The sequence below is a fragment of the Vombatus ursinus genome, unplaced genomic scaffold, assembly GCF_900497805.2.
Source record: "Vombatus ursinus unplaced genomic scaffold, bare-nosed wombat genome assembly UNPS02014803.1, whole genome shotgun sequence".
NCBI classification, from domain to species: domain Eukaryota; kingdom Metazoa; phylum Chordata; class Mammalia; order Diprotodontia; family Vombatidae; genus Vombatus; species Vombatus ursinus.
In genome coordinates, this window is record NW_020954581.1 from 2,422,637 (window position 1) to 2,436,742 (window position 14,106).

Sequence of the window (14,106 nt, forward strand, 5' to 3'; positions counted from 1 at the left end):
AGATAGATAGATAGATAGATAGATACATAGATAGATACATAGATAGATAGATACATAGATATTTCCTCAAACATCCTAACCTTCCAGTTTCTCACCTCTTGTGACATCTATTCCACTTCAGGAAGGTCATGTTCTTGATCGTGCCATCACTCACAAGTGTTACAATTCCTTGACCAAGAACCAAAACCTGTCATTCTATCTTTCCCTAAGCTCTACTCCTTACAAGCCCATTCTTCGTCTCTCTGGCTCCCAAGTCTTCCAGCACTCAGCGCTTACCATGCCATTATAACAGCTCTGACTGGACTCCTAACCTCTGAGTCAAGCAGTTCAACTTTTCATTCCCCTCCACTCTTGAAATCCTTGTTGTCTCATCCTGGCCTTGCTCATGTTTTGCCAAATCCAAATTTTGGTGACTGATTAATTGATCTGTTTTCTCCGCTCCCACATATGTGCTGCTGAAAGAAGCTGAAGGGAATCAGGAGAGGGTATTGGCCATTACCTATTTATGGTAACTAATCTCAGCTGGGGCCCTCACTGCTGCAAGGTATTCCTTTTACCCCTCCCTTAATTAATTCTCTATCCCAATCACCAACGGCTATCATCCCAAACTTCCTCTTTTTTTTTTCTTTTTGGCAATTGGGGTTAAGTGACTTGCCCAGGGTCACACAGCTAGTAAGTGTTTGGTCTGAGGCTGGATTTGAACTCAAGTCCTTCTGACTTCAGGACCTATGCTCTATCCACTGCACCACCTAGCTGCCCCAAACTTCCTCTTTTCTCAGGAACCTTAAATTACACCCCCTCCTACCCTCTTAGTTGAAAACTTTACCTCATATTTTACCAAGAAAGGTGAGGCCATTCTCTGTGAGCTCTCTATATTCCCCTTCTTATCACATAAACTCCTTGAGATTACCTCACACTATCTCCACTTTTATTCTATTCTCTGAAAATAAAGAGATGGCCCTCACCTTAGTCTCTTCCACTCTGATCTCTAGCCTATTGCCCTTGCATCATCCCCCCCCCCATCTTTGATCTCCTGCTGATAGTTCCTTCCCCATCACCTACAAACACACCTAAATCTCCTTCATCCTAAAAAAAAAAGTAGCTCACTAGATCCTGTCATTATCGTACCTATAATCCTGTGTCCATTCCTATTTAAGCTGAACTTCTTGAAAAAGGTGTCTAAACTCTTTGGCTCCGTTTCCTATCCTTTCATTCTCTTCCCAGCCCTCTTCAATCTAACTTCCAGTTTCATTACTCAACTGAAATTGCTCTCTCCAAAGTTGCCAAGGATCTTTTAATGGCTTTTCCTCAGTCCCTAGCCTTCCTGATTTCTCTGTAGAATTGGATGGTGGCCATCTCCTCCTCCTTCATAGCTTCACTTCTCTCAGTTTTCATGACACTGATCTTTCCTGGTTCTCCTCTCACTTTTCTGCGCCTTCTTAGTCTTCTTCGTTGGATCATCATCCATGGTTCCCCCCCCTCCTGCTCCCTTCACCTGTGGCTGTACCTGAAGGCTTTCTTTTCACTCTGTACTCTCTCTCTCTCTCTCACTCACTCATCAGCTCCTATGACTTCAATAATCATTTCTGTACAGATACTCTACATCTATCTATTCAGCTCTTGTTTCTCTTCTGATCTCTAGCTCCCCATCACCAATGGACTATTGAGCATTTTGAACTAAATATCCTATAGGTATCTCAAACTCAACATGATCCAAACAAAACTAATTTCTTTTCCCAAAAAACATGCCCCTTAATGTACCAATGGCCTTCCATTCATTTTCACAGCCTAAACTCCTCAGTCTGACTGACCTCACACATTCAATCAGTTGTCAAGTTTTATTTTGATCTCACAGCATCTCTTACCTGTGGCCTACTGTCTCCATTCACACAGACACTACTCTAATTGGAGCCTTTATAACTTCTTACCTAGACTATTACAATAGCCTCTTAATTGGTCTCCCTGCCTCTGATCATTCCTTACTCCTATCTAGTCCCTATATGGGCTGCCAAATGATTTTCCTAAGACATAGATAAGTCTGACTATGGCATCCCTCCAGGAATTCCATTGGCTCCCTATGAACCTCTAGGATGAAGTATCATTTTGACATGATCTTTGATCTGACATTTAAAACTCTCACAACCTCACCCTTCTTACCTGTCTAGTTTCATGATGTACATTCCTATCCTCCATGTACTCTGCAGTCTACTAAAGCTGGGCAGCTCACTTTTCTTTGCGCATGATGCCATCTTTATTTCTATAACTTTACACTTGTCCCCATGCCCAGAATGCTATCTCTGCTCACCTCTGGGTCTGGGAATACTAGATTTCCTTTAAGCCTCAATTACAGTAGCACCTTTTCTGTGAAGCCTTTCCTGACCCCTCTAAATGCTGGTGCTCCCCCCACTGGATTACTCTGTGTTTGGTTCATAAATGGTTTGTTTACACCTAATGATGTGCAGGTTGTCTCCCTGTCAGAATGTAGACTTCTCAAGGACACGGACCGTTTCACTGTTATATCAGTATCCTCAGCACCTCGAGAAGGGCTTGGAACACAGTAAGCATTTAGTAAGAGACTTGCTGATTCATGTCATCGGTCAAGCCATGTTGTCTGGGTGGGTACAGGGTCATTTCTAGAAACAGTCTCCCTCTTTACTCCTGGGCACAGACTACACAATACATACTGATGACGTAAGCCCCAATCTGGGTGTGGCCAAAACTGGTTCAGCAGCAGGAGGGTCCGTATAGTGTCCCACTTACTTAGTAGCTTCTCAATGTCAGTTTCTTATATTGTTTTTAAAGTAAAATACAGTATAAGACCCTTACTAATGCAAAAGATATGGTGAAATGATATATTTTATTATCAGAAACTTTGCTAGAAGATGGAATGTAATAAAGACACAGGTATTTGTTTTATAAAGTAGATGCCTTTCTTGTCAAGCAGTATTGGGACATACTCTTCCTTTTCTCCTCCCCATCCTTAACTTGAAATGAAATAAGCCATCCCCACTAAGCCCACCCACAGGTTAGACAGAGTCGTCCTGCCTCTTTTCCTGCTCGGTGTCACAGCATGCTAAGCCTTGGGAAGCATGTTCCCCCTAAGTGACCAGTTTGTACAAGCTGGAGATAACGCAGGTCAATTATTTCATAAACTTTAAAGAACTTCATAAATGTCAGCTAGTGTGGTTATTGTCGCTACTCTGCCTTGAGTCTGCAGCCCTCCCTCCAGCCGGGCCAAGGCCCACCTAGAAAGATACATACAAGAAGTAGCGGCCCTGCCTCCCCTTCCTCATTGCTACCACTCCTGACCCAGGGCCACGAAAAATCAAGACTTTTTTCTAACATCACCAGGACCTGGAAGACCTTGTTGAAAGGAAATGTATCCTTTCATTTATTAATGATGATACTATTATACAGAATTCTTGGTAACCACAAAAACTGACAGTTCAAAGAAAGTGATTTTCCCTTTAAACTAAGGATAAGAGGGTTTGACCAGAGAATTCAAAAGGGATCTGGTAAGAATGGTTTTTACCTCTCTCTTTTCATCAGTACATGTTGTTTGTTTACTCCCAATTGCAGAAGAGAGAATTCAGTTCATATTAACCATAATGAATTTAGAAGTGTTTTATTAGTAGAAACAGAAATTTTAATCTGCAATGCTGCATGAATTTTAACATAATCATTGCAATCAATAATCCATCATATTTTTAAAAAGTATTAATCATACCAGATCTTCCTTTCTTCTACTGGCATCAGTGATCTTGTCTCCATTGTCCCACAGGAACTGGCTGAAAGAAATAATATATATTTGGAAAAACTTGTCAAAAAGTGGTTTATTAATAGTTTTTTTTTAATTTTTAAAAATCTGTTCTTTATAATTTTCAGAAAATATTTATGTATAATACGAATAAAGGAATTTTGTTCAAAAAGTGATGTGTCCCTTACTCATGGTCAACATAATAATATCATCTGACACTTATATAGCATTTTAAGGCCCACAAAGGGCTCTAATACATTATCTCACTTTACATTCAGTATTAGTCCAAAGTAAAGTCAAATTTAATATAGGTATTATAGGTAAACCTAGATATTCATTAATAGTCACAACATGAAAAGAACAATAAACAATTTTATGAATCAGGCTTCTATTCATGATTCTACTGTTAAGGATAATCATTGAAGCACCTCTGCTTTGATTATAAATGACAAGGTATAAAAGTGTTGCCTGAACATTGGACCCTGCTATGAGATCTGAGCTGTTTTGTTTTTTTTTTCTTAAATTGATGGATGCTAAGTGTTCTACTGCAGGACAAGGAGATTAACTCAAACAAATATGTAGAATTGAAAAATATAAACAGATCCTTAATGAATTTGCTCATTAATCCTCCCAGCTACAGAAACTTTTCTGTTACTAGGCTAACCCTTGTGACAAGGGAAAACTAGAGCAGAAATATTGTCCCTTATTATGAAGGCTGACAATGAATCGGTGTGAAGTAAGTTTGACAAAAGTATATCTAAAAGGTTTTTTTCCCTCTCACATATTTGTTCTAGTGAGAATCTCTTAAAACAGTATTCTTTACTTCTCTTGGATTAGTTACTGCTATAAAATTTATAATTAAAGTGGATGACAATTACCTTTTTTTTTGTCCATGTAACATACGTTTATCGTCTAATGCTTCTAGAAATCCATACTTTCTTGCTGGGTACTTTTTAATCTTGTTGTCTTTTAGGCTGACTTTTTTCCCCCCAAAGTTCATACCAACCAATGTTGATTTTTCAGTCACATGAAATAAAATTAAGAATAATTAGAATTTATTCAATACAACTTTGCCTGTAAGTATTCACACACCTGTCCATAACCCTGTCCAATCTGTGTACAAAGTAAGCTTTTAGAGTACATCATATCAGATGTATTCTCATATATGCTTTCACTTTTAAAATCCCTTTTCACTCGAACAGAATTCTTACACACTGGAAAGCTACAAAACTTAACTTTAAAGCATTAACATTTTAAAAGGTTCCATCCCACTTTGAGGTTTCATAATGGAGAAGTGACTGGGTTGTTGTTTTTTTTTTAAGGCCGTACCAGTGAAGGAAAAACTCTGGCAGGTTTTAGCCATGTAGGAAAGGTTTAAAAGATGACAGGTAAAGTGCATGTGTCTTGATATGTGTATCTTCTCTAAGGAGGAGCCTATCTGATGGTGGAAAAGTACATCTCCATATGATGGTAGCCACCAAAAGAAAAGGAACATTGGCTTATCAACCCCCAAAATGGACAAAAACAAAGATAGTTGTTTCCGCAAAGATGAGAGACTAGCAGGGAAAGAACCAGTAGAACTAAGAATCATAAAATTCTTAGACCATCTACAAACATTACTGTAACCAGTAGCACTTTAAATGTATGACCTTTGTCTAACCACCAATAAAATAATATACTATAGGAGAAACCAAATCACATCCATCTTGATGTACTAGCTAAAAGTGAAACAAAAATATGCAAAGAAGCTAAACATAAGAATATAAATATGAGAATGGCTCTCAAGTTCTTCTTGGAGAGGCAAATAAGGGAATCATAGTGTTGGTTTAGGGTTACCATGGTGTAATGCAGAGTATTGGATTTGAAGTCAGGAGAATCAATTTCATCAACCATAAAATTATAAAATGAGTACAATAATATTCATATTACTTTCCTCACATAGGAAAGGGCTTATAAAGAAAGGCCTTGGTAAATCTTAAAGTTCTATATAAATTTGAGTTATTATTGTGCACCTAGAGACGAATAGAAACAACTTTTTGTGAGATACTTGTTCTTCTGAGCATTCGATGAGCAAACGCATAAGGCTACAATGAAGATAATTTAAGTTTATGTGCCAACATTAATTGTAGATTGTGAATTAATTGTAGAGGAAAGAATTTCATATCATCTTCCTTATACTTTAATAGGGTAAAGTGAATGTGAAATTTGGCTTAGGGAGGACAGTTAAAACCATATTGGAAAATATGATTTGGTATAAAAGAAGTCAAAGAGTAGACTACTCATAAGACACCCACCTAAACATCATGACTACTTTTTCAAGAAGAGAGTTGGAATATGTTGGACACAGTGAACACTTAATGACATCTGAAAAACTGATCATATTCTAACAGATAGGAAGTGATTCATTATAGACATAGAAATTATTTCAGAATCAGCTGCCATTATCAGCACAATCACATCAACAGCTTGTTAGTACAAAGTAAAAGTGAACACCAAATTAAAAGAAAGGGTAAAAATGCAAAAAAAAAACCCACCATGTATAATTATATAAATTTTAACTCAATCTGTTTTTAAAAGTTGACAAGTGGGCAAAAGTAAGGACAGTGAATTCCTAGAGAAACTTAGCCAATATAAAAATTGCTACAAAGAAAGTGATGAAAAAGTTCAGAAACCATCACAGCGAGCAAATACTTGGTAGCCACAGATAACACTGGTTTAAAGTACAAGCTCAACTGCAAAATACTACAAGATGTATGACAGAAGTGAAATCAAAATAACAAAATAAAATATGATGAAGTAAAAATCACAACAAACCCCCTCCAAAATAGAAAGATATATAAGAACCAACTGATCAAAACCATAGTTATATGCTAACAAAAATAAGAATTTAAAATTAAGAGGATTATTTTTAAACATATAAAATATCCAGATTAATAGAACACCCAAAAGAACTTAAAAAATTCAATTGCAGAAAAGGAAATTGAACTAGTTACAAAGAAACTATCAAAAGAAAAATCTCTGGTCTAGATGGATTTACAGGAGAATTCTATCAAACTTTTAAAAATAATTAATACAAATACCATATAAATTATTCTCAAAATTGAGAAAGAGAGTACTCTACCAAACTCCTTTTATCAGACAAATACAGTCCTAATTCCTAAAACAAGGAAGGATAAAGCAAAAAAAGAGAATTACAGACCAATCAATTAAAAAATTTTAAATAAAATTCTAGCAAAAAGGCTACAGAAATTTATCCAAAAAAATCATTCACTCTAATCAGGTTGTATTTAAAGCAAGAATTTTCAACATTAGGAAAACAATTAACATAATTAACCAAATCAAAAATAAATTCGCATGATTATATTAATAGATGCAGAAAAGTTTTTATCCAAGTACAACACCCATTTTTGCTTAAAAAACAAAACCTACAAAGTACAAACATAGAGGGATGTTTTTAATATGAAAAAAGTATCTATATGGAATCAAAAGCTAATATATTCAATAGTAAAACACTAGCTTTTCTAAAAAAAAAATATATATATATATAGGAGTAAAGCAAGGATGCTCCTCTTTCCCTTCTATTATTTGGCATGTGTCTAGAAATGCTAACAATAGCAGGGAGACAAGAGAAAGAAATTAAATTCATAAAAATAGGCAAACGAGACAAAGCTATACTTATTTGCTATGATATCATGGTTTACTTAGGAAATCCTAAGGAATCAGCAAAGAATCTGAGACAATAGCTTCAGTAAAATTTCAGGCTGTAGACTTGTAGTAAAAAATTATTTTGTAAAATAAAACCACAAGAATCAAGAGCATTTTTACATAGTCATGACAAAAGTTGGGAAGCAATAACAGAGAAGGAGGTAACATTCAAAATAAGTACAAAATGAATACAACATCTGAGAGTCAATCTACCAAAGATCACATAGACACAATTACAAAGCACTCTTTGGAGGAAAAAAAAAATAACTTATGTTATAGGCCTTGTCCATATAATTAAAATGACAGTGCTACCAAAATAACTTTACATATTTAGTGCTACACTAAGCAAACTACCACAGGGAAACTTTACACAGTTAAATAATAAAATAATAACAAAATCTACTTGGAGAAACAAAAGATCTAAAATATCAAGGGAAATAATGAGAAAAAACAATGAAGGTGGAAAGCACTCTTAGAGCTCATACTATGATGTAAAACAGTAATCATCAAAAATATTTGGTATTTGCTTAAAAACAGACAAATAGATCAATGGAACAGACTAAATAAAGTTGATCAGAAATAACTGATTATAATAACCCAGTGTTCAATAAATCCGAAAACATAAATTACCCAGAAAAAAATCCCTACTTGACAATAATTGCTGGGAAATTTGGAAAATGTCTTAGAAAAATTTTGTTTAGACCAAGATTTCACCATATTCCATAGAAAATTCTAAATGAATACATAACATGAATATTAAAGATCATATAAAAATTAGAAGAGAAGTAAGCCATATACCTTTCACAGCTAAGAGCTCTAGATGAATTCTTAACCAAACAAGGGAAAGAGGCAATTACAAAAGACAAGTAATATAATTTTGATTCTATGAAATTGAAATGCTCTTGCATGAATAAAACAAATGCAGCTTGGATAAGAGGGTGTTGACTAGGAAAAAAAAATCTTTGTTTCAAATATATCTGATATGTAAGATAAATAGACAGCTAAAAGAAATATCTAACACCAAAAGCCATCCAATAGACAAATGGTTCAACAACATAAACAAACAGTTCTCAAAAGAAGATGTGCAAACTATTATCATATGAAAGAATACTCCAAATCATTAATGATAAGAGAAGTGCAAATAAAAACAACTCTGAGGGTTCACCTTATACCCACAAAATTGGCAAAGATGACAAAAGATGGGAATAGTCAATGTTGGGGAGATTGTGGAAAGACAGACACACTATTTGGCGTGTATTATATATTGATAGAGCTGTAAATTGGTCCAACCAATCTGGAAAGTAATTTGTAAAGATGCAAAGAAAGTGACTTAAATGCCTATAAAGGTTAACTCAGATATTCCCAAGGAGATCATTGACAAAATAGGGAGGTTCTGTAGACACCAAAATATTTATAGCAAAAATCTGGGAAACTCTAAACCTCAGAGCTACCCTCGGCCTTAGGACCAACAAAAAGCCCCAAGAAAAAGCCCTTGACATTAAAAATGAATATAGTTTGGCCTCCAGAGATTAAAAATGATTGGGAATTACGTTAGAAACTTTACAACATATAACTAAAATACTGGCTCCCCCCACCCATTCAAGCTGTTACCAAGGTCTGTCAATTTCAACTTTGCAACATCTCTTAAATATGCCCCTTCTCTCCCCTGATGCTGCCATTACTCTAGTACAGCCCCTCATCACCTCACATCTTGAATACTGGCTGCTAGGTCTATTTGCCTTAAGTCTCTCCCCACTCCAGTCCATTCTTCATTCAGCCACTACAGTAATTTTCCTAAAGTACAGGTTCAATCATGTCACTCTCCTATTAAATAAACTCCAGGGTCTTTCTGTTGCCGCCTACATCAAAAACAAATTGCTCTCTTTGGCATTCAAAGCTCTTCATAATCTAGTCCCCTTCCTACTTTTCCAGTCTTGTTATACCTTCCTCTTTGATCCAGTAACACTGACCTCCTGGGGCTGTTCTGTTCCATGGATAAGACATTCCATCTCTTGGCTCCAGGCATGCTGTCTGGCTGCCCCTCAAGCCTGGAACATTCTCCTTCCACTGCTCCACCTACCGTCCTCCCTGGATTCCTTTAAATCCATCTACTGAAAGTGTTCCCCAGCCTCTCTTAATTCGAGTGCTTTCTCTCTGTTAATTATTTCCTATTTATCCTGTATATAATTCGTTTGTATGTAAAATTGTTTCTCTCCCCCATTAGACTGTAACCTCCATGAGGGCAAGGGACTGTCTTTTATCTTTTTGTATCCCCAGGGCTTAGCACAGTGCTCAGCACATAGTACGTGCTTAATAAATGTTTACTGATTCACTGGTACCTTCCATAGTAATAGGAAAGTTAGGTAAAGGAAGATTTGAGGGGAAAGATAATTTCAGAGTTCAGTTTTGGATATGTTGAATTTAAGATATCTATGAAACATCCAGTTCAAAATATTGAACAATTGGAGATATGAGACTAGAGGTCAGGAGAGAGGTTAGGGCTTAACAAATAAATATAAGAATCATATGCATAAAGAGATGATAGCTGAAATCATGAGACCTGATAACATCATCAAGTGAAATAATATTTTGGGGGGGGGTCGAGGCAGTCAGGATTAAGTGACATGCCCAGGGTCACACAGCTAGTGAGTATCATGTGTCTGAGGTTAGATTTGAACTCAGGTCCTCCTGACTCCAGGGCCAGTACTATATCCATTGCGCCACCTAGCTGCCCCTCAATTGAAGTAGTATTGAAGGAAAAGAGAAGGCCCGGGATGGTCTTGAGGAACATCCTTGACTTCATGGGTAGGACCTGGATGAACATCTAACAAGGAATTGAGAAGGAATGGTCAGACAGGGAGGAAGAGAACCAGGGGAAAGCAATGTGATGAAAACCTAGAGAGAAGAGAGTATCAAGGAGAAGAGGGTGATCAACACTGTCAAAGGCTGCAGAGAGGTCAAGAAGAATGAGGATCGAGAAAAAGGCCATTAGATTCAGTGATTAAGAAATCGATGATGACTTTAGAGAGCATTTCAGGTGAGTAGTGAGGTCAGAAGCTAAACTGCAGAGAGTTAAGAAGGGAGTAAGAAGAAATGGAGAGACCAATTATAGACTGCCTTCTCTAGGAGTATAGCCAGAAAAGGGAGAAGGGATATAAGATGATAGCTAGCAGAGATAATGGATCAAGTGAGGGGTTTCTGGAGAAGGGTGGAGACGTAGACATGTTTATAGGCAGTAGAGAAGCAGCCAGTAGACAGCGTAAGACTGAAGCTAAGTGACAGAATGGGGATGACAAAGGAGGCATTCTGCTGGAGAAGAGAGCACAGAATGGGATCACTTGGGCATGCAGAAGAGTTAGCTTTGGAAAGAAAGGCCACCCCTTCACGTGAAACAGAAGTAAAGGAGGAGAACATGGCAGGTGGCATCTTAGACATGTGAGACAAAGAGGGGAGAAGAGAGCTCAGAGCAAATGGCCCCAATTTTTTCAGGCGTGTGCAAGGCAAAGTTCTCAACTGAGAGAACAGTGGTGGCAGGGAAGCCAGGGAAGGTATGAGGAGGGATGAAATGGTTGGGAAAAGCCTCCTCATTGAGACAGCAAGTCAGTCAGGGAGGTGCAAAATTAGTACCTTGTTGCAGTGAGGACCCAGTTGAGATTATTTCAGATAATTGTAGAGAAACTAGTCGGTACGGTTTTGCAAATTTCCCCAACTTTGTTCAGCACTACCGGTATAGGAGCCGAGGCAGTGGATGATAGGATGATAGGAGTAATCAAGGGGCGAAGCTTGATAGGACAAGATTTTTGACAGTATAAGTGGGCAAGGGACTCAAAAGAAGAGGACATAGTAATGTTCTTCTTTTGAAGCTGGACTGGTTCACCATGGGATCAAGATAAGGAAGAGGGGAGAGTGTAATGAGTGCACGAGTGATGGCCTGGGCAAGAACTGAGGGATAGGGGATTAAAGGTCACAGTGAAAATAAAGAAGAGTTTTTGGGGTTGTAAAGTAGAGAGAGAGGTGGAAAGACAGCAGATTGTGTTGAGATAAAGGAATTTCAGAATTCACGAACATAAAAGTGGTACATTTGTGGGTGATGGCAAGATCAAGGGTATGACCATCTCCAATGTGTAGCTGAGGTAGGGTAGAAGAGAAGGTCATGGGAAATTAGTAAGCTGAGAAACTGGGAAGCTCAGGGTATTTGAGGGAGTCTCCTGACTTCCAAATTCCCTACATGTCTAATTTTAATCTAAATTGGTCAAAAAGCTCCCTGTCTCTTTAGAAAATCCTCCCTTTGGGGATACCCATTAATTGGGGAATGGCTAAACAAGTTGTATATGAATGTAATGGAATACTATTGTGCTATAAGAAATGACAAGCAGGTAGATTTCAGAAAAACCTGGAAAGACTTACATGAACTGAGGCAAAATGAAGTGATAAGAACCAGGAGAACATCATATACAGTTACTGTAAACAATAACAGCAAAAGCGACTTAGCTCTTCTCAGTAATACAATGATCTAAGACAATTCCAAAGCACTCATGATGGAAAACGCTTTCCACATCAAGAAAAAGAACTGATGGAATCTGAATGCAGATTGAAGCATACTATTTTTTCACTTTATTTTGTCATGGTTTTTTTTGTCTGTTTCTTCTTTCACAACATGACTAATATGGAAATACGTTTTACATGATTGCACATCTATAACTTATATCAAATTGCTTACCATCTTAGGAAGTGGGGAGGAGAGGGAGAAGGAGAGGGAGGGAAGGAGAAAATTTGGAACTCAAAAAAAATTTTTAATGAATATTAAATAATGTCTTTACATGCAATTGGAAAAAATAAAAATACTATTTACTTGTTTGTTTGTGTCCTTGGAGGCAACTGGGGTTAAGTGACTTGCCCAGGGTCACACAGTTAGTGTCTGAGGCTAGATTTGAGCTCAAGACCTCCTGACTCCAGGGCCAGTGCTTTACCAACTGTGTCACCTACCTGTCCTGGAAAAAAATAAAAATTTTAAATATTTACATAAAATATTTGAAAAGAAAAAAAAAAGAAAACTCCTCCTTTTGCCCCTTATCAGAACTGTTTCTATTTGCATTTTCAGAATTTCATTCTTAGAAGGTTCAATTCTACTGTAGAACTTTAAGTCATGGAGTCCTCTCAACTCCTTCCCTGAAAACTCTGAATTTTTTGTTATGCAAAAATATAAAATGCATGACAGAATTGAGATTCAAAAAGATTTCTCCATGGGCTGATGATGGGTTAAATAAATAAAAAAAGATATTATTTAATAATGAAAATTGTAAACTTCTCTATCAGGGCACAAAAACCCAACTATATAAGAACAGAATAGCAGAGATATGGCTAGACCATAGTTCATGTGAAAAGTATCTGGATTGTAATGAAAGGTCAGTGAATCAACAGTATGATGAAGTAGGTAAAAAACATAATGTAGTCTTAAGTGCATTGACAGAGAAATAACATTTTCCATGAAGGAGATTATTATAGTTCCACTGAACTTGGCCATTGTTAGAACATGTCTGAAGTATTGTGTTGCATTCTGGATGGTATATTTTGGGTAAAATAATAACAAATGGAGTGCTTTTTAGGAGGACAATCAGAATGATAGTGAAGGGAGTGAGAACCCTTGTCATGAGAGAATTGATTGAAGCAACCTGAGATATTTAGCTTGGAAAAGAGAAGACTTGGAGTGCAGGGGACCTTAATGATATAAAGAGCTATTACCTGGAAGTTAGACTAGTCTTCACCAGCTTTGCGTGGTAGAACTAGATTTCTGATGGTAGAACGAGAATGATGGCAGAAGTTAGTGAAAGTCACTTGAAAGACAAGTTTCAGCACACTATAAGGAAATCCTCCTAATAACTAGATGTCCCAAAGTAGAGAGGTAAAGAGCTTGCCATCACTGGGATCTTCAAGCTGCAGCAAGCTGGGATCTTCAAGAATCACTTAACAATCATGTGTTAGAACTTAACTGAGTTTAACTGCTTAGGGGTCGTTTGGCCTAGAGGGTGTCTAAGGTCCCTTCTCATCTGCGAGTCTACAATTCTATTATTCTCTTTCCTCACTTTAACTGGGCTAGACTGAAAAAGAGAATTAAATTATACCTCTTCTTTTGAGCAAAATGTGATCACTGTCTCTTTGAGCCTGATCCTTGACATTATTCCAAGGCAAAACAGTATTACAATCTTCCCAAATTTCATTGGGAGAAACTTTTATATGAATTTTTGAAATGGCTGAATTGTTTCTGATTTCTGTATTTGCAAGACTTAAATCATCATACACATGGGACTCAACAGGTTCGTCTTCCTTATTCTTTTTACCTAACAGAAGAAATAATTTAATTAAAATGGCAAAGTTGAACTCATATTTTAGAGATATTAGTCCCAGAGTAGTTTGAAATATGTAGTGAAGGCATACAATTTATCATACATTTTATTTCTTTAGTGACTCTAATAAAGATGAGCCTGTATTGACTAGGAAGTCAAAACACCACACAACTAAATATAACAAAAGCAGTCCACATGAAACAAGTGTATATATGTCTTCTTCCTTAACCTGCTAAATGAAAACTAAAGATAAGGAAAAGCATTTAATGCCTTTCTGTTGAAAAGAAAATAAGTAGGAAT

At 36.9% G+C, this 14,106-nt stretch overlaps 1 protein-coding gene across 2 annotated transcripts in view; it reads right to left on the reverse strand.

The window, feature by feature from the left end:
- The window catches only part of SPATA1 (spermatogenesis associated 1), a 77,508-nt gene that overhangs the window by 29,920 nt on the left and 33,482 nt on the right, over positions 1 to 14,106 (reverse strand). For both annotated transcript variants that reach the window (XM_027873953.1, XM_027873952.1), the window contains exons 7-8: positions 4,636 to 4,735; positions 3,728 to 3,788 (exon numbers count right to left, since the gene is read on the reverse strand). In XM_027873953.1, coding sequence (XP_027729754.1) covers positions 3,728 to 3,788; positions 4,636 to 4,735 — 161 coding nt within the window. The remainder of the gene's footprint in view (positions 1 to 3,727; positions 3,789 to 4,635; positions 4,736 to 14,106) is intronic.